The sequence below is a fragment of the Ochotona curzoniae genome, unplaced genomic scaffold (assembly GCF_017591425.1).
Source record: "Ochotona curzoniae isolate NIBS_2020 unplaced genomic scaffold, NIBS_Ocur_1.0 contig_46, whole genome shotgun sequence".
Lineage (NCBI taxonomy): Eukaryota > Metazoa > Chordata > Mammalia > Lagomorpha > Ochotonidae > Ochotona > Ochotona curzoniae.
Genome location: NW_024466340.1, coordinates 6169699 through 6192290, shown reverse-complemented (window position 1 = coordinate 6192290; position 22592 = coordinate 6169699). Strand labels below are relative to the sequence as shown.

Here is a 22592-nt window from a genome sequence, read left to right as displayed (position 1 = left end):
GGAAAATCATTCTTTAGAAAAGCCTTTTTCAAATGCATGCTTTCCCAGGGAAGTGAGTTGATACTCGGCCCGAGCTGCTGTGGACATGAAGCGCACCTTCCCTCGGTCAGTTCAGTCTCCCTTGGGCCCCTGGGGTTTCTGCCCTGTGAACAGATGCCGGTCACGGACTCCAGTGTCCCCCGCTCACCTGGGGCTCCTTCAGACGCTGCATGTGGAAAACTTCCTGCCATCAGTTACCTCATTTGAATGTAAGTAGCAAGTAGATAATTAAATACTAGGCACCTTTGTGTAGGTTCATTAAATTCTTGAAATGATCTTTGACGCCAACGAGTGTGCCCTTTCTGAGAAAGGGCCGGAGAGTGGCACCGTTCTGCTTGCTCAGGAATGTCTGGGCCTTTGTCTAGTTGGGTAGGCACACAGCTCTGCTCCACCTGCAGTCCTTTGAACCAAAGTCTATATTGCCTTTGTTTTACTACATGTTTTAAATTTCAGCCAACAGTGAAATAAGCATTATAACTCTGGTGTAATTGTGGCAGAAGACAGAGTAATAGTTAAAAAAGAGAAAGTTAAATACAGAACTCTTAGAAAACGACGTTTAGATTTGGTGGTTTGAACTGCTGCCTGGACACTGCATCCCATAAGGCATCAGTTCGTGTCCAGCTATTCCACTTCCGTTACAGCTCCCTACTGACAGCCTGGGAAAGCAGCGAGATGGCTCATATACTCCTGAGTGGGGCCCTGGATGAAGCTCTTGGCTCCCAGCTTCAGCCTGGCCCCACCGTGGTGGCTGTGGCCACTTGGGGAGTGATCCAGCAGATGGCAAATCCCTCTGTAACTCTTCCAAAATAACTAACTTTAAAAAGCAAATAGACAACAGTTTTTGGAGAGATGTAACGTGAGTTCCGTTGCATACTAGTGCTAGATGAACTCTTTGTAATTAGGCCAATCTGTGTCTGCTCAACTGCACATTTAAAAAGCAAAAAAAAAAAAAAACCCTTTATTTGAATAGCAGAGTTACAGAGAAAAGGAGAGAGGGAGATCTTCCACCTGCTGTCACAGCCCCTAGCGGGCCTGAGCTAGGACAAAGCCAGCAGCCTGGCAGCCCTTGTGTTTCCAGGTGGCTGGCAGGGACTCAGGCAAGTGGCCATCCCCTGCTGTTTGCCTAGGCACCTTAGCGAGCTGGATCAGGCAGAGCAGTCGGGACAGAACAAGCACCCATCTGGAGTAGCACCAACGTGCAGGCCTCTCAGTTGTGATGGCAGTCCAAGTCAAAATGTGTTCAGGAGAGTTGAGTCCTAGAAGAAATAAGTTTTTAAAAGATTTGAAAGGCAGAGTGACAGAAGTAGAAACAGAGATGGGGAAAGATGTTCCATCTGCTGGATTGCCTGTAAACGCTACAGTGCTGCCTCCCATTGAGGCCAGGAGCCCGCTGCAGCTCACCCACCTGCGTGCAGGTGCCCAAGCACTTGGGCCATGCCCCACTGCTTTCCCAGGCTGGGACTCGAACCCAGGTCCATGAAGGCTATCAGCATCACTCGCCACACCACAGCACTGGCCCCAAGAAGCAATATTTTAAAATCCCTAAAATGGATGAGGTGTCAACAAAGACTGGAAGAGGGGCCTTGGGTCACTCGTGCTGTCCCCTCTCTATTGAGGGGTCACGCTGCAGAGGACTGGGCATCTCACCGGATGGCAAATGGAGGGAAAGGCAGCCATGGGAGGTTGGTACAACTAAAGCTAGTGTAATGTTGCTTAGCTCCAGTTTTCCCCCCACCCCAGTCACCCACCGTGCTGTAAGTGAAGAACCCCAAATCAGGAGGTGAGTGGAGGCTGCCCCAGGTCCTGCAGAACTGGGCTTACTGCGAGTAACGGCCTGGCTGTGTTCCTACAGGGCTGGGTTGGCGGCCTCCCTTTCCTCTGAGCCCCTCCACCCCGCCTCCCTGGGGAGCGGTCACTGCCGGCTGCTTCCTGAGCCGCCCGCCCGCTAATGCTGCGCCTGCTTCCAGCCAGGCCCGGGCAGAGCCAGTGATCCGATAATGAGATCCGGATTGCATTAAGGGGCCATCGGCCCTGGATGATGATGTTCATGAAGGGGGCTGATGTCCACAGTGCCTGCTGTTTGCAAAGGTCGGGGAAGGCGGGGGGGAGGATTGTCCTTTAATAATTAGAAGACTACAACAGGCGACATAGGCAGTGACACAGTTTGTGCTTTTCTTGTTGAAATCTTAGCCGGAGGAACCCACATCGCAACTGGGCGCGCGGGGACAGTGCCTGTGTAAGCTTGTGAAGTGCTAAGCTCTTTGTAAATTGGAATGGGGCCTCGGATAGCTGGCCTGCCCGCCCTCGCCCGGTTTTAGGACGCCCGGCCCCCCACTGTAGCTGGGCCGGCCTGAGTCAGTGGAACTGCTCTCCCTCCGGAGTTGGTCAGAAATGGAAATGTTGGCCTCCAGCCCACCCCGCGGGCTCACGTTGCTTGCTCCGCCCGCCTTGTCAGAGCCCCGTGGGCCTCGGTGGCCACCCGGGAGGGCGGGGTTGCCAGCGCCCCGCCCGGCCTGTGATCGCCTGCGCAGCTGGGGAATAATTGGGTGTAATTGGCCGTCGACCACACCTAGTCGTGCAGTGTGCAGGAGAGGAAGGCGAGCAGCGCGGGGCAGGACCCGCAAACTTGACCGAGTGAGTGCAACGCTGCGAGCGGGAGCCCAGGCCGGCAGCAATGTAGCCCAACAAGCTGAGGGGTGCTTGCCGCCTGCTTCTGCCGGAGCTGGGATTAAAAGGGAGGTCCCGGGACAGGTGCGCCCGGGCGCAGGGGAGGTGAGCCCAGACCGAGAAGTGCGTGCGGTCCACACCGCTGCGGGGGGCAGGCGTGGGGGGTCACCCTGGAGCTGGCTGGCATGGGGGTCATCCTGGAGCTGGCTGGCCGGGGGCAGGCATGGGGGGTCACCCGGGAGCTGGCAGGCGTGGGGGGTCACCCGGGAGCTGGCAGGCATGGGGGTCACCCTGGAGCTGGCTGGCCGGGGGCAGGCATGGGGGGTCATCCTGGAGCTGGCAGGCATGGGGCAGGCATGGGGGGTCACCCGGGAGCTGGCAGGCCGGGGGCAGGCATGGGGGGTCATCCTGGAGCTGGCAGGCATGGGGCAGGCATGGGGGTCATCCTGGAGCTGGCTGGCCGGGGGCCGGCGTGGGGGGTCATCCTGGAGCTGGCTGGCCGGGGGCAGGCGTGGGGGTCACCCGGGAGCTGGCAGGCCGGGGGCAGGCGTGGGGGGTCATCCTGGAGCTGGCAGGCCGGGGGTCACCCGGGGAGCTGGCTGGCCGGGGGCAGGCGTGGGGGTCACCCGGGAGCTGGCAGGCGTGGGGACCCACACCTGGGGATGCGGTTTGAGCGGTGGGAAAGAAGCGCTCCCACCACATTGACGGTGCACGAATGGTTGGAGGAGACGGCGCGGGAGGGAGGGTCCCGGCGGCGGGGCGGGCAGCCGCCTCGGGGTCGCGAGGCGTTCCTGCGGGTGTCGGGGAAGGCGGCCTTCGGGGGCCGCAGCCGCCCTGCTGACGGGCTGTCCCGGCTCCCGCACAGGGCCATGCCGGGCTCGTCGACCCTCCACGTGCTGCAGCTGCTGCGGGAACTGCTGGCCTTCGTGCTGCTCAGCTACACCGTGCTCCTCGGGGCGCTGCTGCTGGCCGGCTGGACCACCTACTTCCTGGTGCTGAAGTGACAGCGCCGCGCGCCCGGCCCCGTCCAGCCTGGGCCCCGTCCGGCCCCGGCCCCGTCCAGTCCGCGTCGAGCCTCGGGCGGTTGGAGTCCCTGCGCGACCGTTTCAGCCGTTACCCTAAGCCCCGCCCCCGCCCGCTCGCCCGGCCAATCCCAAGTGCGTTCTCTGCGGGGGCGTGGCCATGAGATCTGGCCCTCTCCCCACCCACGGAGCCGCGTCACTTCCGGCGCGTGCGTCCAGCGTCCACCCGCCGCGGGATGGCGGCCCTGAGGACTTGGCTGTCGCGGAGCGTGTCCTCCCTGCTCAGGTAGCCGTGCGGCCGTGGGGGGACGGTGGGTGGGAGGCGACCTGGCGAGCGCCGTGGCCTTCCCGACGCGCCCTTCTCGGCCGGGCCCGAGCGAGCCGCGGCGTCCAGCCTCTGAGGCCTCCGCCCCCCAACTTCCCGGTCAAGCCCCGGACTGTGGTCTCGCGGCCGCTTTCCGGTGACTTCGGCCCCTGAAGACCGGGCCTCGACCCCGGGCTGCTCCGGGGGCCCCTCGGACGCCCACCCCGACCCCGGGCTGCCCTGAGTGACCCCTCGGACGCCCACCCCGACCCCGGGCTGCCCTGAGTGACCCCTCGGACGCCCACCCCGACCCCGGGCTGCCCTGGGTGACCCCTCAGACCCCGACCCCGGGCTGCCCTGGGTGACCCCTCGTACCCCGACCCCGGGCTGCTCCGGGGGCCCCTCGGACGCCCACCCCGACCCCGGGCTGCCCTGGGTGACCCCTCGTACTCCCACCCCGACCCCGGGCTGCTCCGGGGGACCCCTCGGAAGTCCAGGGCGTCGAAGTAGGGCAGGAAGCACTACAGGGAAGATGTGGGGAGCCCTGGCCGCCATCCCCGACCTCGACCCCCGTCTCTGCAGGCACGGGCGCTGCGTTCCTGCCGCGGCCAGCTTGAGGAAGCGCTGCCTGTCGGAGCTGGGGAGGCCCTGGCGCAAAGCGGTGGCCTTTGGATTTGGAGTCACCCTCTGTGCGGTTCCCATCGCCCAGGTAGGTGGGCACTTGGCGCCCCCGCAAGTCCCACGGGGCGCGGGGAGGCGGCCGAGCCGCTCTCCATGCTTCCAGGTGTAGAGAATGCACGCCGAGCTGATGAGCTGGAAGAGCACCTTGGGAGGGGAGAGGGGATGCGGGCAGGTGGGGAAGCCGGCCCAGAGCAGCTCTGCTTCCCGCTCGCCCGGGCTCCCGGCCGGCCCTAGCCCTGCCCCGCTGCTGCGGCCTTGCGGCGTGAGCCAGAGGGTGGGAGCTGTCTGCTTCTCACTCTGCCTTCCAAGTAAGTGAAACTTTTAGAGCGAAGTGGCTGTTGTCACTGGTGAAGGCCTTCGTGCCGGGATGTGGCATCCATGGGACAGCTCGGCCAACACGAGGACCGCATGCGAAGGCCTGTGGCTACAGAGCAGTGAGTGAAGAGAGGTCGGTCTTGTGGTTCAGTAGGTAAAGCCACTGCCTGCAGCACTGGCATCCCAGAGGCGCTGGTTTGAGTCCCGGCTGTTCACGGCTTAGCTAGATGTCTTGTCAGCGCGCCTGGGAAGGCAGGGGGGATGGACCCTGTGCTCGGCCGCACTCGCGTGGGAGAGCGGATGTGGAGCCTGCCATCACCCGCCGCTGCAGCCATTTGGGGAGTGAACCAGGAGATGGAGAATCTCTCTCTGTTTAACTTTCACATAGTTTTTTTTTGTTTGTTTTTTTGTTTTTTTTAAGTTATGGAAAAGTGGTGTTACACGCTTCTGCTGTTTTTACTCCCTGCATGGCCTCAATAGCCAGGAGCCAGGTGTTCTATCTGGTCTCCCACCGGGTGGCAGAAACTGAAGGCTCCCGGGCCCCTGGGACTGAAGTGGAGCAGCCAGACTCGACCTGGCTCCTTGCTGCTGCACAGGCCGGCCCCTCCGTGGCTTTCTAAATGACCCTCCGGTGAGGCCAGGCTTGTGTGTTGGTCTCTTGTGGACTATTGGAAAGCTTCGGATTTTTTCTGAAAAAGGAGCCACACATGTTTACAGCTGATTGCTATTATCTGACTGGAGTTTTGAAGCTTTTGTTTGTTAACACTGAAGGCAGCGAAGGGTGTCTGCCCTCTGCTCCTTCACGCCGCAGATGGCCGGGCGGGCCCGAGGAGCCCGGGAACCAGAGCTGCCTCCTCGTGCATCCGGAGGCGGCCTCCACTGTTTCCGCGGTGTGGCAGGGAGCTGCGGCAGAGGTGGGCAGCTGGGATGCCAAGTGGGATGCTGGCACTGTAGGCCTTGCCTCTGCACATATTTTTGTTGTTGTTCAAAGATTTATTTATGTATTTTATTACAAAGTCAGATACAGAGAGGAGGAGAGACAGAGAGCAAGATCTTCCGTCCGATGATTCACCCCCCAAGTGGCCGCAATGGCTGGTGCTGCACCGATCCGAAGCTGGGAACTGGGAACCTCTTCCGAGTCTCCCACGCGGGTGCAAAGCTTTGGGTCCCAAAGCTTTGGGCCGTCCTTGACTGCTTTCCCAGGCCACACAGGCAGGGAGCTGGATGGGAAGTGGAGCAGCCAGGATTAGAACTGGCGCCCATATGGGATCCCAGCGCATTCAAGATGACGACTTTAGCCGCTAGGCCACAGCGCCAGGGCCCCTGCTGCACATTTTAAAACTTCTAAAATTTGTCTCTGGAGTTAGGCAAGCCAACTGAAGGCTGTTGCTACAGACAGGAGCAGCAGGGCAGTGTCGGACCAGGTAGGCAGCAGGAAATGGCCAGTAGGAGTTGATGACGCGCTGGACATGGATAAATAACCTAGATTCCAAGCGTTTTGTTTCTTTGTTGTTTTTTTTTTAGGGTTTATTTTATTTATATAATTTTTATTGGAAAGTTAGATATATAGAGAGGAGGAGACAGGAAGATCCATCCGATGATTCACTGCCCAGGTAGCCAGAACGGCTGGAGCTGAGCTGATTAAGCCAGGAGCCTCTTCCAGGTCTCCACGTGGGTGCAGGGTCCCGAGGCTTTGGTCCGTCCTCCACTGCTTTCCCAGGCCACAAGCAGGGAGCTGGATGGGAAGAGGGGCCGCCGGGATTAGGACCAGCACCCATATGGGATCCATATACATGCAAGGCGAGGACTTTAGCTGCTAGGCTACCGTACCAGGCCCAATTCCAAGGTTTTTAAGTCCTAAGCATGAGTAGGCATTGTGGTGCAGTGGGTAGAACCACCACCAGTGATGTTGGGGTCCCATATGCAGGTGCTCCTCTTCCCACCTGGCTTCCTGTGAGCCGAAATGCAGCTGGGCCCTGGCCACTGCCTCTTCCTCACCGAGAGCCCCTGGTTTCCTGCTCAGCCTGTGAGACCTGGCTGCTGTGGCCACTGAGGAGGGAAGTTCCTCTGGCTGTCTGCCTTTCACAGAAATCTGTGACAGAGTAAAAGGCAAGAACAGCTGAAAGAATGAACTCGACTGAGACGTGAGGACCACGTCGAGAACTCGGCTTTGGGAACAGCAGTCTGAGTTAAGCTGGAAAAGAAGCTGAGATGGTGCTCAGGAGGGGGCACCTCATTTTTAAAAATTAACGTTCTGGGCCTGGCATGATAGCGTAGTAGCTAAAGTCCTCACCTTCAGCACACCAGGATCCCCTGTGGGTTGCGGTTCTAATCCCAGTGGCCCTGCTTCCCATCCAGCTCCCTGCTTGTGGCCTGGGAAAGCGGTTGAGAATGGCCCAAAGCTTTGGGACCCTGCACCCACATGGGAGACCCAGAAGAAGCTCTGGGCTCCTGGCTTCGGATTGGCTTAGCTCCAGCCGTTGCGGCCACATGGGGAAAGATCCTCCTCTCTGTCTCTCCTCCTCTCTGTATATCTGACTTTCCAATAAAAATAAGAAAATATTAAAAAAAAAAAGTTCTTAGGCTGTTAGATTCTTTTTTTTTTCTTTCTTTTTTATTATATATATATTCTTGTTAACATTGTATTATGTGATACAGTTTTATAAGCACTGGGGAGTCCCCCCACCCCTACCACACCCCTCCTCCCATAGTGGATTGCTCCATCTTGCTGCATAACCGCGTTTCAAGTTCAGTTGAAATTCCTTCATTGTAAGCATGTACCTAGCATAAAGTCCAATGTCTTATTGTCCAGATAAGTTCAGTGGCCTCTTGGGGAGACCTTCTCTGGTCTGAAGGTAGAGCTAACAGAGTAAAGTTCCGGTCAGTTAAAACCCCCAACAAAACATCAGCGTCGATATACAATGTTATGGGATTAATTGGTATAGTGTTGAGTGAACAATATGTTAAATAAAAAATAAATAGATAAATAAAAATTTTTTAAAAAGTTCAATTCTTCCACACCTCTGGGTTTAGACAGTATCAGTGACAGGTTCAAAAAGTAACAATCAACCAAGCATAAATTACAGGTTAAATCCAGGCAAACATTAGATATCTGACATAGTATTGAGTAGACAATATGTTAAAATTGCATGTAAGTTCTTGATTACCTTCTACAACTATTTCAATGTCACCTCCTCAATTGAGGTGTGTAACGATTTTGGGGGCTGTTGCAGAGAAATCTCTCATACCTTGCTAATGAGTACTTGTTCTTTATGTTCCATCTAATAGTATATGAGTGAGTCCTTGATGACCTATCTTTATTGTTCTTTGGTTATCTCATCCTATTAGTGTGTGTATATGAGTGTGTGTGTGTGTGTGTGTGTGTGTGTGTGTGTGTGTGTGTGTGTGTGTGTGTAGGGGGGAGGGGGTTAGGAGGAACCTTGTTGGTCTTTATAGGGGGTGGAGGCCCAGAGCTGGACCTAGGTAAGGACTGGAGAGGATTCCTCCCCCACTGTCCCGCCGGAAGTTTATTGATCTTCTGGTTCTGATGACCAATCGTGGTTCCTAGTTGTTGTTCTGATGTCGTTGGTTCCTATGTGGAAGGACTCGGGCTTCTTCCATCTCGTGTAGTTGGTCCAAAGAGAGGGGGTGTCTGTCCTCTGGTTTCACAGCATTCGGAGGCATTTCAGATCCCCGTGTTCTCTTTGGCAGTTGCGTTGACGTTCTTGTGTCCGTTCTGATAGACCTTGGTGGGAGTCCGGGAGTCCGTATGGGTGGGGGATAAGCCTCCTCCAGTCCCTCTGTTCCGCTCTGGGGTTCTCCCCTATTCTGTGCAAATGACCACTTGTTAATAGACTGTTTGGGTCGTTCCTAATTCCCCCTGTGTGTCATTATAGCTTTTGCTATTGTCTAATGCTGATCTGGATCTATCAACTTTAAGATACTTATCCAGTTCCTGCAGGTTACACTACGTGGATTCCTAGCTTTTTCAAGGGAAATGAGAGATTTCTCTATGTTCCCACCCAGTTACTGTGTATCGTAAGGAAAGGAATTGGCATTATATTGGGAGTTACGATCATTCGATCATTCGGAACTTATGGAGTGAAACCATGATAGCAGCAGATTCGTCTGAGGGAGATTTACAGCCGTTGGAAATCTTTAGGGTTGCTTGGTGTCCCCAAAACGCCGTAGCTTCAGCATGAAGCCGTCTTGAGCAGCATACAGAGAACCAATTTCTCAGGGCTCCCTGGCCGGGCGGCCAGCAGGCAAAGCCTGGCGACAACTGGCGCACTGGCCGCCCCGAAGCAGTCTTCTGAGTGGGTGTGAAGACTGCTGGTTGCTTCCCAGGCGACGAGCTTGGTTGGGCTTGGGGACCCCGGCAGCCATACTGCCGGGGGTCACGTCCCCGAGCGTCAGCCCCGCCCCTCTTCCCGGCCCGGGCTTGGGTCTGGCCACGCCCCTAAGGTCACCGGCCTGGGGGGGGGGGGTGTGGGATTAGCTGTACCTGCACCACCACGCTAGGCCAGGCCGGAAAAGGGCCACGCGTGGGGGTCCAGCCTCCCCAAAGCAGCCTTCCGAGTGGGCGTGAAGGCTACTGGTTGCTTCCCAGGAAACGAGCTTGATCAGGCTTCGGCTGTTAGATTCTTACAGGGAAGCACTACATGATAGACTAACAAGCCTCGGCTCGGCAGGTGCCCCTGGCTTGCATTTCCGTGGCTGCCAGCGCTCAGCCACAAGCCCCGCCCTGACCAAGCTTCCCTTCGGCTGTGCTGTGTGTGCCTCAGCACTAAACCACAGGCCAGTGTTAGCTCAGTTTTTAGGATTTTCCATTCACTGGTTCACTGCCAAATGGTCCAGTGGCCTTAGCTCAGCCGCTCCATGGCCGGGAGCTTGTTGCAGTTCTCCAGGGAGATGCACTGCCCTGGCCGGATTGCAGATGGAGCATCCAGGACACCTTGGTGTCTATGTGGGATGCTGACGCTAACAGGTGGATTCACCTACTACATTACCATAATTACCTTTTGATTTGTGGATGCTTATCACTTTGGGGTGGTTCTAATGAGATGGCGTATGAAGATTTACTTCTTATTTGAAAGGTAGAGTTACAGAGAGAGGATAGAGTTACAGAGAGAGGAAAGACTCCCCAAATAGCCACAGTGGCCAGAGCTGGAACTTCTTTCAGGTCTTGCACGTCAGTTCAGGGGCCCAAGGACTTGACTTGGCCCATTCTCTGCTGCTTCCCCAGGCCAGGAGCAGGATGCAGGATGAAAAGTGGAGTGGCCAAGACCCCAGGTGAAAGCTTAGCCTAGTATGCCATGGTGCCAGTCCCCACGGGGTCCTTGATGTCCCACAGTCTAAGGCCCTGGGTGCTGGGTCCTTCGGCAGAGCTTCAGCTCCTCACCGCCTCACGCTGTCCCCAGCAGCTCTGCTCTGAGCTCCGCGGTGCCTTGGCAGGCCCGTCTTTTTCCAAGTGACCACGTGGATGCAGCTTGTCTGGGCCAGGTGGAAATCGACCCGGTGCTGCTGCTTGGTCTCCCGCATGTGTGCAGAGGTGCAGCATGTGGACCGTCCTCCGCTGTGTCCCCAGGCCATTGGAGAGAGCTGGGTCGGCATGGAGCCATCAGGACTCAGGCTGGCGTGTGTGGGGGACTGAGGTGTTGACACTGCAGCCGGTGGCTGAGGCTGCAGTACCAGCCCAGTCTGCCACAGCCAGGTTGTGTTCCCGGCTACAGCTGCATGCAGCTAAGTGCATTCTTTTCCCCGCTTGCGCTTGCCATGCCTGGCCATTCTGGGGCCAGCCGTCTGCAGGCCAGGCCCACGTCTCTTTATAACCCTTCCTGTTTTCTAGCCAATGCTCCTTCCCCCGTCCAGCTGGCAGCATGGGTGGTAATCCCCGAGGGGCTCTCCCCCAGCAGGGGATGGAAAGGCACAGACTGTGGAGTGAGGGGATTCGGTTAGGAGTCCAGCTGTGTGATTTGTGGGGAAAGTTAATGCAAGTACTTCAGCAAGTTCATAGGCAGCGAGGGTGGTGCGTGGGCTCAGAGGTGCAAGGTCAGGTTCCGGGTCAGTGTCTCCCCACTGGGTGCCTTTCACAGCCACTATGGCAAGTGTTCAGGATGAATCACGAATAGGGGGTTTTGTCACCGCTCACTGCATCTGTACCTCACACATTCATCTTTTTTTTTTAAATGGGGAAGTCAGATATACAGAGAGGAGGAGAGGCAGGAAGAAATCATTTCTCTGAAAAAATGATTTGCTTGTTTGTAAGTCAGAACTTCCATCTGCTGGGTCACTCTTTTTTTTTTATTTTAAAGATTTATTTTATTTTTATTGGAAAGGTGGATATACAGAGAGGAGAGACAGAGAGGAAGATCTTCCATCCGATGATTCACTCCCCAAGTGAGCGCAACGGGCCGATGCTATGCCGATCTGAAGCCAGGAGCCTCTTCTGGGTCTCCCATGCGGCTGCAGGGTCCCAAAGCTTTGGGCCGTCCTCGACTGCCTTCCCAGGCCACAGGCAGGGAGCTGGAAGGGAAGCGGGGCTGCCGGGATTAGAACCGGCGCCCGTATGGGATCCCGGGCGTGCAAGGCGAGGACCTTAACCACTGTGCCACTGCGCCGGGCCCTGGGTCACTCCTTAAATAGCTGTCACGACGGCCAGACTTGGGCCAGGCCAAAGCCAAGACCTGGTGCCTCTTCAAGGTCTCCCACGTGGGTGGCAGTTAACCAAGTCCTTGAGCATCTTCTGCTATTCCCTGGCTCTTAACAGGGAGCTGGATCAGAAGTGGGGCAGTTGGGACTCAAGCTGGCATTCCTGTGGGATGTCAGCATTGCAGGCAGCAGCTTTCCCTGCTATGCCGTAGCACTGGCTCCCAAAGAAAATTTTTTTTAAAGAAAAAATTTAGTGTAAAAGCTAGTTATTGTCTTTAATTTCTAAAGATTTATTTATCTTAATTGCAAAGCCAAATATATATATACAGATAGGAGGAAAGACAGAGAGAAAGATCTTGCGTCCGATGATTCACTCCCCAAGTGACCACAGCAGTCAGTGCAACGGCCAATGCTATGCTGATCCAAAGCCAGGATCCAGGAACCTCTTCCGGGTCTCCCAACGGGTGCAGGGTTCCAAGGCTTTGGGCCGTCCTTGACTGCTTTCCCAGGCCATAAGCAGGGAGCTGGATGGGAAGCAAAGCTACTGGGATTAGAACTGGCACCCATATGGGATCCCTTCACATGCAAGGCAAGGACTTTAGCCACTAGGCTATTGCGCCGGGTCCACCAAAACAATTTTAAGAAGTTTTTTAGGGCCCGGTGTGGTAGCCTAGTAGATAATGTCCTTGCCTTGCATGCGCTGGGATCATATGTGGGCACCAGTTCATGTCCTGGCTGCTTCCACTTCCCTTCCAGCTCCCTGCCTGTGGCCTGGGAAAGCAGTCGAGGACGGCTCAAAGCCTTGGGACCCTGTATACCCACATAGGAGGCCCGGAGTAAGCTCCTGGCTCCTGGTTTCAGATCGGCTCAGCCCCCGGCGCTGTGGCTGCTTGGGCAGTCAGCTAGCAGACAGACGGAAGATCTTCCTGTCTGTCTCCTCCTCTCTGTGAATCTGACTTTCCAGTGGAAAAAAAAATCAAATTAAATTTCAAATACTTTCCAACTAAAAATGTTTTGATTTTGATTTTGTTTTGTTTTGTTTTAGTATTTATTTTATTTCAGAGTTACAAAGTGAGAAACACATCTTCCATCCACTAGTTCACTCCCAAATGGTCCTAATGGCAGGAGCTGGCCATTCCGGAGCTGGGAGCTGGGAGCTGGGTCAGCGGGGGACCTGGGACTCGTGCCTATACGGGATGCCAGCACCATAAGCTGAGGATTAGCTTGCTACACTACTGCACTGGCCCTATAAACCTTCCTTTTAATTCTAATTTCTCTTGAACTTTAAAAAAACGAATGTTTGCATAACAGACAGACAGATCTTGGATGCCCACCATAGCTAGGTCGGACCAGGCTGCAGCCAGGAGGAGGCGGGGGCAGGACCCCGAGGACTTGGGCCATCCCCTGCTCCCTCCCAGGGTGTCCGTCAGCTGGAAGGGGCCAGAAGCTGGCTGCCATGCAGTCCAGGGTTCAGGCTCGCAGTGGCATCTTAGCATCCTGCCAGATGCCTGGCCGTCACCTGGAAGTCCTCCCCTCACTGCTCTGCACCGAGTAAGGCCGCCAGGACGGCTGGCCAGGGGGACCTTGCAGAATGCACGTGAAGGTTTGTTTTCAGAATGTCAGAGTTAACTTCTCTTAAACAGAGATAGTCTCCCATATTAGCCTTAGTACAAGCTACGTAATGACTACTTAATAATTACATGAATGAGATGGGCCCGGCATGGTGGCCTAGCAGCTAATGTCCTTGCCTTGCATGCACCGGGATCCCATGTGGGTGCCTGTTCGTGTCCCAACTGCTCCACTTCCCATCCAGCTCCCTGCTTGTGGCCCGGGAAAGCAGTCAAGGACGGCCCAAAGCCTTGGGACCCTGCACCCGTGTGGGAGACCTGGAGGAAGCTCCTGGCTCCTGACTCCGGATCAGCACAACACCGGCCATTGCGGTCACTTGGGTAGTGAATCATCGGATGGAAGAGCTTTCTTTCTCTCTGTCTTTCCTCCTTTCTGATATCTGACTTCCCAATAAAAATAAATAAATCTTAAAAAAATAATAATAATTACATGAATGAGATCCAAGATGAGCAAAATTCCTGATTTGTTCACGTAGCAAAACTTTATTTTGACTGCCACTTTCAACGTACGGTAAGTCTAAACAGATACGAGAGAACTGGTTTCTTCTGGCACCTTTAAAAATTTGGGTCCAGCGCAGTAGCCTAGTGTCTAAAGTCCTCACCTTGCATGCGCCAGGATCCCATATGAGTGCCAGTTCTAATTCTGGCGGCCCCACTTCGCATCCAGCTCCCTGCTTGTGGCCTGGGAGAGCCTGCACCTACATGGGAGACCTGGAAGAAAGGCTTTTGGCTCCTGGCTTTGGATCGACTCGGCACCGGCTATAGTGGTCACGTGGGAGTGAATCAGCAGGTGGAAAATCTCTCTCCTTTCTGTATATCTGCCTTGCCAATAAAAAATAAATTTCTAAAAATCATTTATTGGAGCGGCATGGTGGCTCAACAGGCTATTCCTGTGCCTGCAGCACCAGCATCCGTATGGGCACCACATTCCTTCCAGCTCCCTGCCTGTAGCCTGGGAGAGCAGTGGAGGGCGCCCGAGTCCCTGGGAGCCTGCACCCACGTGGGAGACCCGGAAGAGGCTGCAGGCTTTGGATCAGCTGAGAGACAGAGCTAGCTTTCCATCTGCTGGATCCGTGCAGGCCTGCTGAGCGGGTGCAGGAGCCCTGGAGCCGGGCACAGGAGGGCCGCGACCAGGACCTGGGCACCTGGGGCTGCTTCTAAGCTGGCAACGCCTGGCAGTCCGTTCACTGTCCTGCACAGGGCGTGCTGTCACAGCCCACGACACCGGATGGATGGCGTGTGTCCAGTTCTCGGGGGTCGCTTTTCCCACCTCCCCCTCCGCACTTACTCTAAATCCTTGAACACTGAACTTCTCAAGCGTCTCACGTTGCTCTCATAGCTTCGTGACACAGTTGGTTATAATCATTAATGTTTAATAGAAGAAATGCTTTGTTCCTTGAAGCCAAAATCAGAGTAGCTGGACAGCGTCTGCTGTGCTTAGTCGGACTAGAACCCCGGACTCCTTCACGCAAAGGAGTCGAGTGCAGATGCAGCTTAAAGAGCATTGCAGGTTGTACATGGCCAGCTGTGACCAGGTTCTCAACCTTACAGGCTGGTGTGTGACACAGCTCATGAAGCAGCTGCTTGGGGCGCCTGCAGCCCATCTGGCCCTGCCACTTTGATGGCTGCCTCCCACTCCTGGCTCATGAGGCAGCAGGTGCCTACGCTCTAGCCTGGCTGCCTGCCTGCCTGGCACTCAGACTGGAGCCACAGGCTCCTGGCATTGGCCTGTTGCAGCTCTGGCTCTTGCAGGATGGAAGAGCTCTGTGAGGCGGCCTTTCAAAAAGTTGAGTAACTGTTTGTCTCTTTCAGAAATCAGAGCCGCATTCTCTCAGCAGTGACGCATTAATGAGGAGAGCCGTGTCCCTGGTAACAGACAGCACCTCGACCTTTCTCTCGCAAACCACGTACGCGTTGATTGAAGCCATCACTGAGTATACTAAGGTAGGCCTCCTCTGCGGGCGAGCACTGCGTGTGTGCCCAGGCTGGGCGTGCTGCCTGCCAGCCCGAGGGCCGAGCAGTGGCAGCAGAGCTCGGAGCCACAGAGTGAAATACTGTGTGCCGGAGCTTTACGACAGCGTTTCTAGTCCTGACTGCATCACCAGCGAGTGCTTTGTCAGGGCCTTCGTTGTGAAGTGCAAAGATCTCAGCAGCCCAGTGCATTAAAATAAGCCAGTATGATCTGGTTTACTTAGGGGTCAACCCATCCCAACACCTAGCACCAGAGACATCTCTCCAGCGGAAGTAACAAAATCCCTCTCTCGTACATGTAGTTGACTTGCATTTTCCTATAGCTTTTCCTCCATCTCCGACTTTGCCTTCTCCATACCTTCTGACTTGTAACCAACTTTCCCAAAAAGGACAGGCTTTCTCGGTGAGCCTTCCCGCCCAGTGCCTCACCCCTGTATTCTGTTTGTAGGCCGTTTACACCCTGGTTTCTTTGTACCGACAATACACAAGCTTGCTTGGGAAGATGAACTCGCAGGAGGAGGATGAAGTGTGGCAGGTGATCATAGGAGCCAGAGTGGAGGTGAGCCGGCGGGCAGGCGTGGTGGAGGTGAGCCGGCAGGCAGGCGTGTGTGTCCGCGCTCCCGCCTCGGTGTGGCGCCTCACGCCTGGGGTCTGGCTGGTAACTCCCCTAAAGCTGCCATCGCATGTAAAACCTCTCCACCTACAGATGACTTCAAAACAACAAGAATATTTGAAGCTGGAAACGACCTGGATGACAGCACTCGGTCTCTCCGAGATGGCAGCAGAGGCTGCGTACCAGACGGGTAGGCTGCCAGCTCCGGGCTCCTCGCCCTCTCCCGGGACGCATTTCGGTGGCCTGCGGCCTGTTGTGACTCACACCGCAGAGAAAAGAAGCTCATCAACTTTATTTTTTATAACCCTATTTATTATATATTAAGATGTATTTATTTTTATTCAAAAAGCAAAGTTAGAGACAAGGAGAAAAAGATCTTCCATCCGCTGGATCACTCTCCAAGTGGCTGGTACTGGGCCAGTCCAAGTTCAGGAGCTTCTCCTGGACCGTGGGGTAGGAAGAGGAACAGGCAGGATTCTAGCTGGTGCCTATATGTGAAGAGCTGGGGCTTAACGGCTATCACGCCATAGACCCCTATTTTAAAGAGATTTATTTTGGGGCCTGGTGCAGTGGCTCAGTGCCTAAATGCTCTCCTTGTAAGCATTGGGATCCCATATGGGCACCGGTTCTAATCCTGGCAGCTCTACTTCCCATCTCCCTACTTGTGGCCTGGGAAAGCAGTGGCGGACGGCCCAAAGCCTTGGGACCTGCACCCGCGTGGGAGACCCGGAAGAGTTTCCTAGATCCTGGCTTTGGATCAGCTCAGCTCTGGCCAGTACAGCCACCTGGGGAGTGAACGAGCAGATGGAGGATTTTTCTGTCTCCTCCTCTCTGAATCTGATCCACCTTCCCAATAACTTTTATATATATACATACATATATACATATACACACGTATATATGTATTTTACATTTATTTCTATCAGAAGTTCTGATATACAGAGAGGAGGGTCTTCAGTCCAATGAGTCACTCCCCCACGTGGCCACAATGGCCAGAGCTGATTTGAAGCCAGGAGCTTCTCCTGGTCTCCATGCAGGGTCCCAAGCTCTGGGCCACCTCGACTGCTTTCCCAGGCCACAAGCAGGGAGCTGGATGGGAAGCAGGACTGCCAGGATACAAACTGCCATCCATGTGGGATCCCAGCATGTGTAAGGTGAGGACTTGCGCCACTAGCCTCCCACACTGGGGCCCCCAATAAGTTTTAAAAAATATTTATTTGGAAAGACAAGAGAGATAAGGAAGTCAGGTCATGAATGTGTTGGTTCACTCCTCATGTGGCTGAATAGCTTGTTCTGGGAGCTGCTTCTTGGTCTCTCGTGTGGCTGTGGGAACCTGAGGACTTGAGCCACCCTCTGCTGCTTTCCTGGGCCGTTCAGGGAGCTGGACTACAAGTAGAGAGAAGAGGAGAAAGATCTTCCGTCTGTTCTTACTCCTGAAACGGGCCCAGACAGGAGCCTAGTGCTTCTCCGGGTCTCCTGTGTGGATGTTGGGCCTAGGGACTTGAGCCATCCTCCACTGCTCTCCCAGACCATTAGCAGCAGCCAGATGCAAGTGGAGCAGCTGGGACTCAAACTAGTGCCCCAGTGGGATGCTGGTGCCCAAGGGAGGCAGCACCCACCCCAACCCAGTTGATTAAAGTCACAGAATAACACAGTGGGATGAGATCTGAGCTCATCAACCCATGCAGATGCCATTTTAAAGATCTGAAATGGCAGAGTGGAGGCTGTCAACAGACAGAAACACAAGGGGGGGAGGGAGCAGATTCTGCTGGAAGTATTCTTCAGAGGCTGCCTGTGTCACCATCATCCCATTTGGGTGCCAGGTTGTGTTCTGGCTGCTCCACTTCCAATCCAGCTCCCTGCTTGTAGTGGGGGAAAGCAGCGGAGACCCGGAAAGCTTCCGACCAGCCCAATTCTGGCTGTTGCAGCCATTTAAGGAGTGAGCCAGCAGCTGGAAGATCTTTCTCTAATTCTGGATTCAAGTAAAATAAACCAATCTTTCAAGAATCCAATCAGTTTGGGGAAAGGGGGAAAACATGCAGCAGACTGGAACTGTTAACTCCCGGGAGCACCGGAGTGTGTTCGACTGCCTGTGACACTGGCAGCCTGCCCAGTGCGGTTCCTGTCCTGGCTGCTCCAGCTCTGGTCCCTGCGACTCACACGCTCCTGGCCGTTGGTGGGGTCAACCAGCAGGTAAGGCGATTTCTAATTGGAATAAATTTTAAAACAAAATTAGTAGAGGTGTGAGAAAAGGAAAAAAGCCATAGATTTGAAACAGGAAGCATTTAAAAAGAGAAAACCTGTAAAAGTATTTGGGACTCAGCAGGTGACACAAAGCATCCAAGAAGGGTTCCTGTGCAGCTCGGACTGCTGGGTCTGGAATAACAGGATGACAGGCCAGGTACTGGGGCACCTGCCAACCAGGCAGGACCTCAAGTTCCAAGCTTGTGGGCATTTGGGGAAGAAAACCAGCTGATGACAGAGATCTTTCAGTTAATCTTGGAGCTTGAAAGAAAAAACGGCAGAATCCCAAACAGCACTAAGTTCTGGCAGTGATCACAACAAAAACGGTTACATTTGTTCGCGACACTTCAGATTGTGTTCCTGTGTTCCTGTAATTCTGGCTAACTTTACAGAGGAAGACCTGAAACAAGACGGGAAATTAGAGGAAAAGAAAGTGGGGCTGTGGGGTTTCAGTCCCGTGGTGGTGCGGGTAAAGCTAAGAATGTCTAGTTCTTATCTGAAAGGCGATGATAGGGAACGGAGGGGAGGCAGATTGTCCACCTGTAGTCCACTTCCCAAATGGCCACAAGCTGCACCAATGCCAGGAGCTCCTGGACTCCCTCGTGGGTGCAGAGGCCCGAGGACTTGGGGCATCTTCCACTGCTCGGCCGGGCACATTCGCAGGGAGCTGGATCAGAAATGCAGGTGACAGACTCCCACACAGGTTCTTGCTCCCTAACACATGAGCAGGAGCTTTACTCACTACACTGCCCGAGACATTCAGACCTTTATAAAGACTATGAATGACAGGAAATTTCACTGCAGTAACAAAATATATATTGGGCCTGGTGCGATAATGTAGTGGTTAAAGTCCTCACCTTGCATGCATAGGGCATTTATTTATTTTATATTTATTTTTATGGGAAAGGCAGATATACAGAGAGGAGGAGAGACAGCAAGAAGGATCTTCTGTCTGATGATTCACTCCCCAAGTGACCGCAACGGCTGGTGCTGTGCCAATCTGAAGCCAGGAACCAGGAGCTTCCTCCAGGTCTCCCATGCAGGTGCAGGGTCCCAAGGTCTTGGGCCGTCCTCCACTGCTTTCCCAGGCCACAAGCAGGGAGCTGGATGGTAAGTAGAGCTGCTGGGATTAGAACTAGCACCCATATGGGATCCCGGCGCATTCAGGGCGAGGACTTTAGCTGCTAGGCCACCATGCTGGGCCCAAAAATGCTTTTTTTTTTTTCAAAGGTATAGTCACAGAATCTCCTATCTGCTCTTTCACTCCCAAATGGGCCACAACGGCTGGAGCTAGGTCAGAATGTTCTTCCAGATGTCCCAACACAGGTGCAGGGACCCCAAAAGTTGGGCCATCTGCTTTCCCAGGAGCTGTATTAGAACTGGAACAGGTGCAGAGGCTCAACTTGCTGCAGCCCTGGCCCCACTGGGAGACTTATGGGTTTATGTAAATCTTACAGAAACTGTAAAGGAATTTTAAAAACAAGTTGAAAAATGAAGTTAAAAATCTTATGGGTGGTGGTGGGGAGGGAGGTGCTGCTGTGACACAGTGCCGTTAGCCACCAGCATCCCACACGAGCAGTGGTTCTAGTCTCGGCTTCTCTGCTTCCTGTCTTCTATCACCTCCCTCCTAATGCGTCTGGGAGAACAAGGCCCACGTGCTTAGGCCCCTACTCGCGCTTGGGAAACCCAGCGGGAGTTCCTGGCTCAGGCTGGCCTCGCCCTGGACGGTGACCATGTGCAGACTGAACCGGTGGGTGGGTCTGTCTTTCCTGTTTGTCCTTCTCTGATAGCTCTTTACAAAGCGGGGGCAGGCACAGCCCCGTGGCTTGGCAGGCTAAGCCTCGTGCCCTGGCAGCAGCAACTCATATGGTCTAGTTCTGATCCAGCTCCATGCTGATGGCCTGGGAAAGCAATGGGGAACGTCCAAGTCCTTGTGCCCTGCACCCACATGGGAGACGCAGAGGAAGCTCCTGGACAAGCCCAGCCCCGGTCCCTGTGGCCATTTGGGGAGTCTAAGCACTTCTCACTGGAGCAATCACTAACAAAGGATTGAGCATCCACAAAGAAATACAATTATGAGGGCTGGCGTGGCAGCAGAGTAGGCTAACCCTCCACCTTCCAGTGCCAGCTCCTGTCCCAGATGCTCCAGTGGCAGTCCAGCTCTACCTGTGACCTGGGAGGCCAATAGAGCATGCCCCAAGCAAGGCTGCATGCCCCTTCACTCAAGTGGGAGGACCAGGAAGAAGATCCTGGCTTCAGAGCACGTCAGCTCAGTAAGCTCCAGCTAGTGCAGCCATCTGGGGAGTGAACCAGCAGAGAACAAATTTATTTTTCAGGCCCAGCACGATGACTCAACGGCTGGTCCATACCTTGAGGGGCCAGGGCTCCATGTGCGTGGGTGCCAGTTCATGTCCCACCTGCTCTACTTCCCATCCAGCTCCCTGCTTGTGGCCTGGGAAAGCAGTGGAGGACAACTCAAAGCCTTGGGAACCTGCACCCGCGTGGGAGACCTGGAAGAGACTCCTGGCTTCGGATCAGCTCAGCTCAGCTGTTGTGGCCACTTGAGGAGGCTCTTTTGTCCACTGGCTCACCACTCCCCTAATTCTGACTTTCCAATAAAAAAAACTTCAGGGGCCTAGTGCGGTAGCCTACCAGTTTAAGTCCTCACCTTGAACACGCCAGGATCCCTTATAGGTGCCAGTTTTAATCCCGGCAGCTCCTGCTTGTAGCCTGGGAAAGTAGTTGAGGACGGCCCAAAGCCTTGGGACCCTGCACCCACAAGGGAGGCCCAGAGGAAGCTGGGGGGGGCGACAGCTCCAACTGTTGGGGTCACTTGAGGAGTGAATGATCAGACAGAAGATCTTCCTGTCTCCTCTCTGTATATCTGACTTTCCAGTAAAAAAATCTTTAAAAAAAAAACCTTTCTAATAAAAATTTTAAAAAATATTACTATGAATAGAGGATTTTCTTAATTTAAAAAATGTGACTTACACAAGACCACTGTCAAGGTCAGAAATAAAGAGTGGGCCCAGCATGGTGGCCTAGTGGGTTAAGGCCCTGGGAACGGCCTCCCCTCCCGTCCAGCCCTGTGATGCTCCTGGGGAGCCTGGGTGGAGCCTCGTGGGCCAGAGCGCCAGATAGGAAACTCCTCTCGCTCCCTCTGCGCTAACGCTTCCTTCCTGACAAATCTTTGAGGGAACAATTTAAAATGAATTCCCTGCCCGGCTACATCACACCTTACAGCAGGCGGGGAGGGCAGTGTGTCCCGGCGCAGCAGCCTAGTGGCTAAAGTCTTGGACTTGCATCTCATAGGGCGCCAGTTCATATCCCCATTTTCCTAAGCTCCTGCTTGTGGCCTGGAAAGCAGTCGGGGACGGCCCAAAGCCTTGGGACCCTGCACCCATGTGGGAGACCCGGAAGAGGCTCCTGGCTTCGGATCAGCTCAGCTCCAACTCATGTCCAGCTGTTGCCGTCAGCAGGGGAGTGCAGCAGACGGAAGACCTTTCTTTGTCTCTTTTTATCTGTAAATCTGACTTGCCAATAAAAAATCTTAAAAGAAAAAAACCCTGCAACCGGGAGGATAATCACAAAAGAATGCTCAATAAAATACTCGTGCACATATATGTAAATTGTGGAAATAATGGCGGCCAGTTGGTTTTGAAGGACAGAACAGGCAGGGCTCCACAAGGCCGCCAAGGCTGGAGCCGGGCCCGTCCGAGGCCGGGAGCTGCTTGCGGGGCCCACCTCTGCTGTCTGCCCCGGCCATGAGCAGGGAGCTGGTCCAGAGTGGATAGCTGGAACCGGAACTGGCGCCCTAAGGGATGCCAGCGCCACGGGCAGCAGCTTTAGTGGCTGTGCCACAGTGCTGGCCCCATGCACATTGTCACAAACTGACCCCGAGAGACAGCCCCGTTTCCTGGTGTCAGCACATACCTTCTGCGCAGGCGCAGCCCTCAGCACGCTCTCTTCTCTCGGCAGGAGCAGACCAGGCCTCCGTCACCGCCAGAAGTCACATCCAGCTGGTCAAGTCGCAGGTGCAGGAGGTGCGCCAGCTCTCCCAGAAAGCAGAGACCAAGCTGGCCGAAGCGCAGACCCAGGAGCTGCGACAGAAAGCCCAGGAGGAAGGGGACGAGGGCAGCGAGCCCGAGCAGGAGGCCTACCTACGCGAGGACTGAGGCTGTGCCTGCTGCCCTGACGGCCACGCACAGGGGACAGCGGGGTGTGGCCAGGGGCCTCGGCACTCCCAGCATGCCTTGCTGGAGGTTGGTGCCCTGTTAACCCAGAACCGCAGTCCGCACAGTTGACCTCTGACCTCACACATGAAGTGCTGACCTTGGCCAGGGGACTCTGTTCTGCCCCACGTTCAGTAGCTGTTCTTAGATTTTCCAAATGATTTTGCACTGCCGCTCACCAGGACTGAGTGGGGCACGGGCGGCTGGCAGGTCCGTGAGCGAGCA

At 54.9% G+C, this 22592-nt stretch overlaps 1 protein-coding gene across 2 annotated transcripts; it reads left to right on the top strand.

Moving 5' to 3' along the window:
- The first annotated feature begins 3942 nt into the window (after positions 1-3942).
- DIABLO (diablo IAP-binding mitochondrial protein) lies at positions 3943-22491 on the top strand. 2 transcript variants are annotated; one of them, XM_040987058.1, is made up of 6 exons: positions 3943-4014; positions 4615-4741; positions 15120-15251; positions 15727-15837; positions 15985-16081; positions 22114-22491. In XM_040987058.1, the coding sequence occupies exons 1-6, from the start codon at positions 3965-3967 to the stop codon at positions 22308-22310; spliced, it is 714 nt and encodes a 237-aa protein (XP_040842992.1). In that variant the 5' UTR covers positions 3943-3964; the 3' UTR covers positions 22311-22491. The 2 variants fall into 2 exon arrangements, with proteins under 2 accessions (XP_040842992.1, XP_040842993.1); XM_040987059.1 differs by lacking the exon at positions 4615-4741 and having other exon boundaries at positions 3945-4014.
- Positions 22492-22592: the final 101 nt, after the last annotated feature.

Excerpts from the sequence above, each read along its gene's own strand:
- DIABLO (XM_040987058.1), top strand. The coding sequence starts at position 3,965 with ATGGCGGCCCTGAGGACTTGGCTGTCGCGGAGCGTGTCCTCCCTGCTC. Across the intron at positions 4,015-4,614 it reads AGCGTGTCCTCCCTGCTCAG|GCACGGGCGCTGCGTTCCTG; the intron begins GTAGCCGTGCGG and ends CCGTCTCTGCAG. Across the intron at positions 16,082-22,113 it reads AGAGGCTGCGTACCAGACGG|GAGCAGACCAGGCCTCCGTC; the intron begins GTAGGCTGCCAG and ends TTCTCTCGGCAG.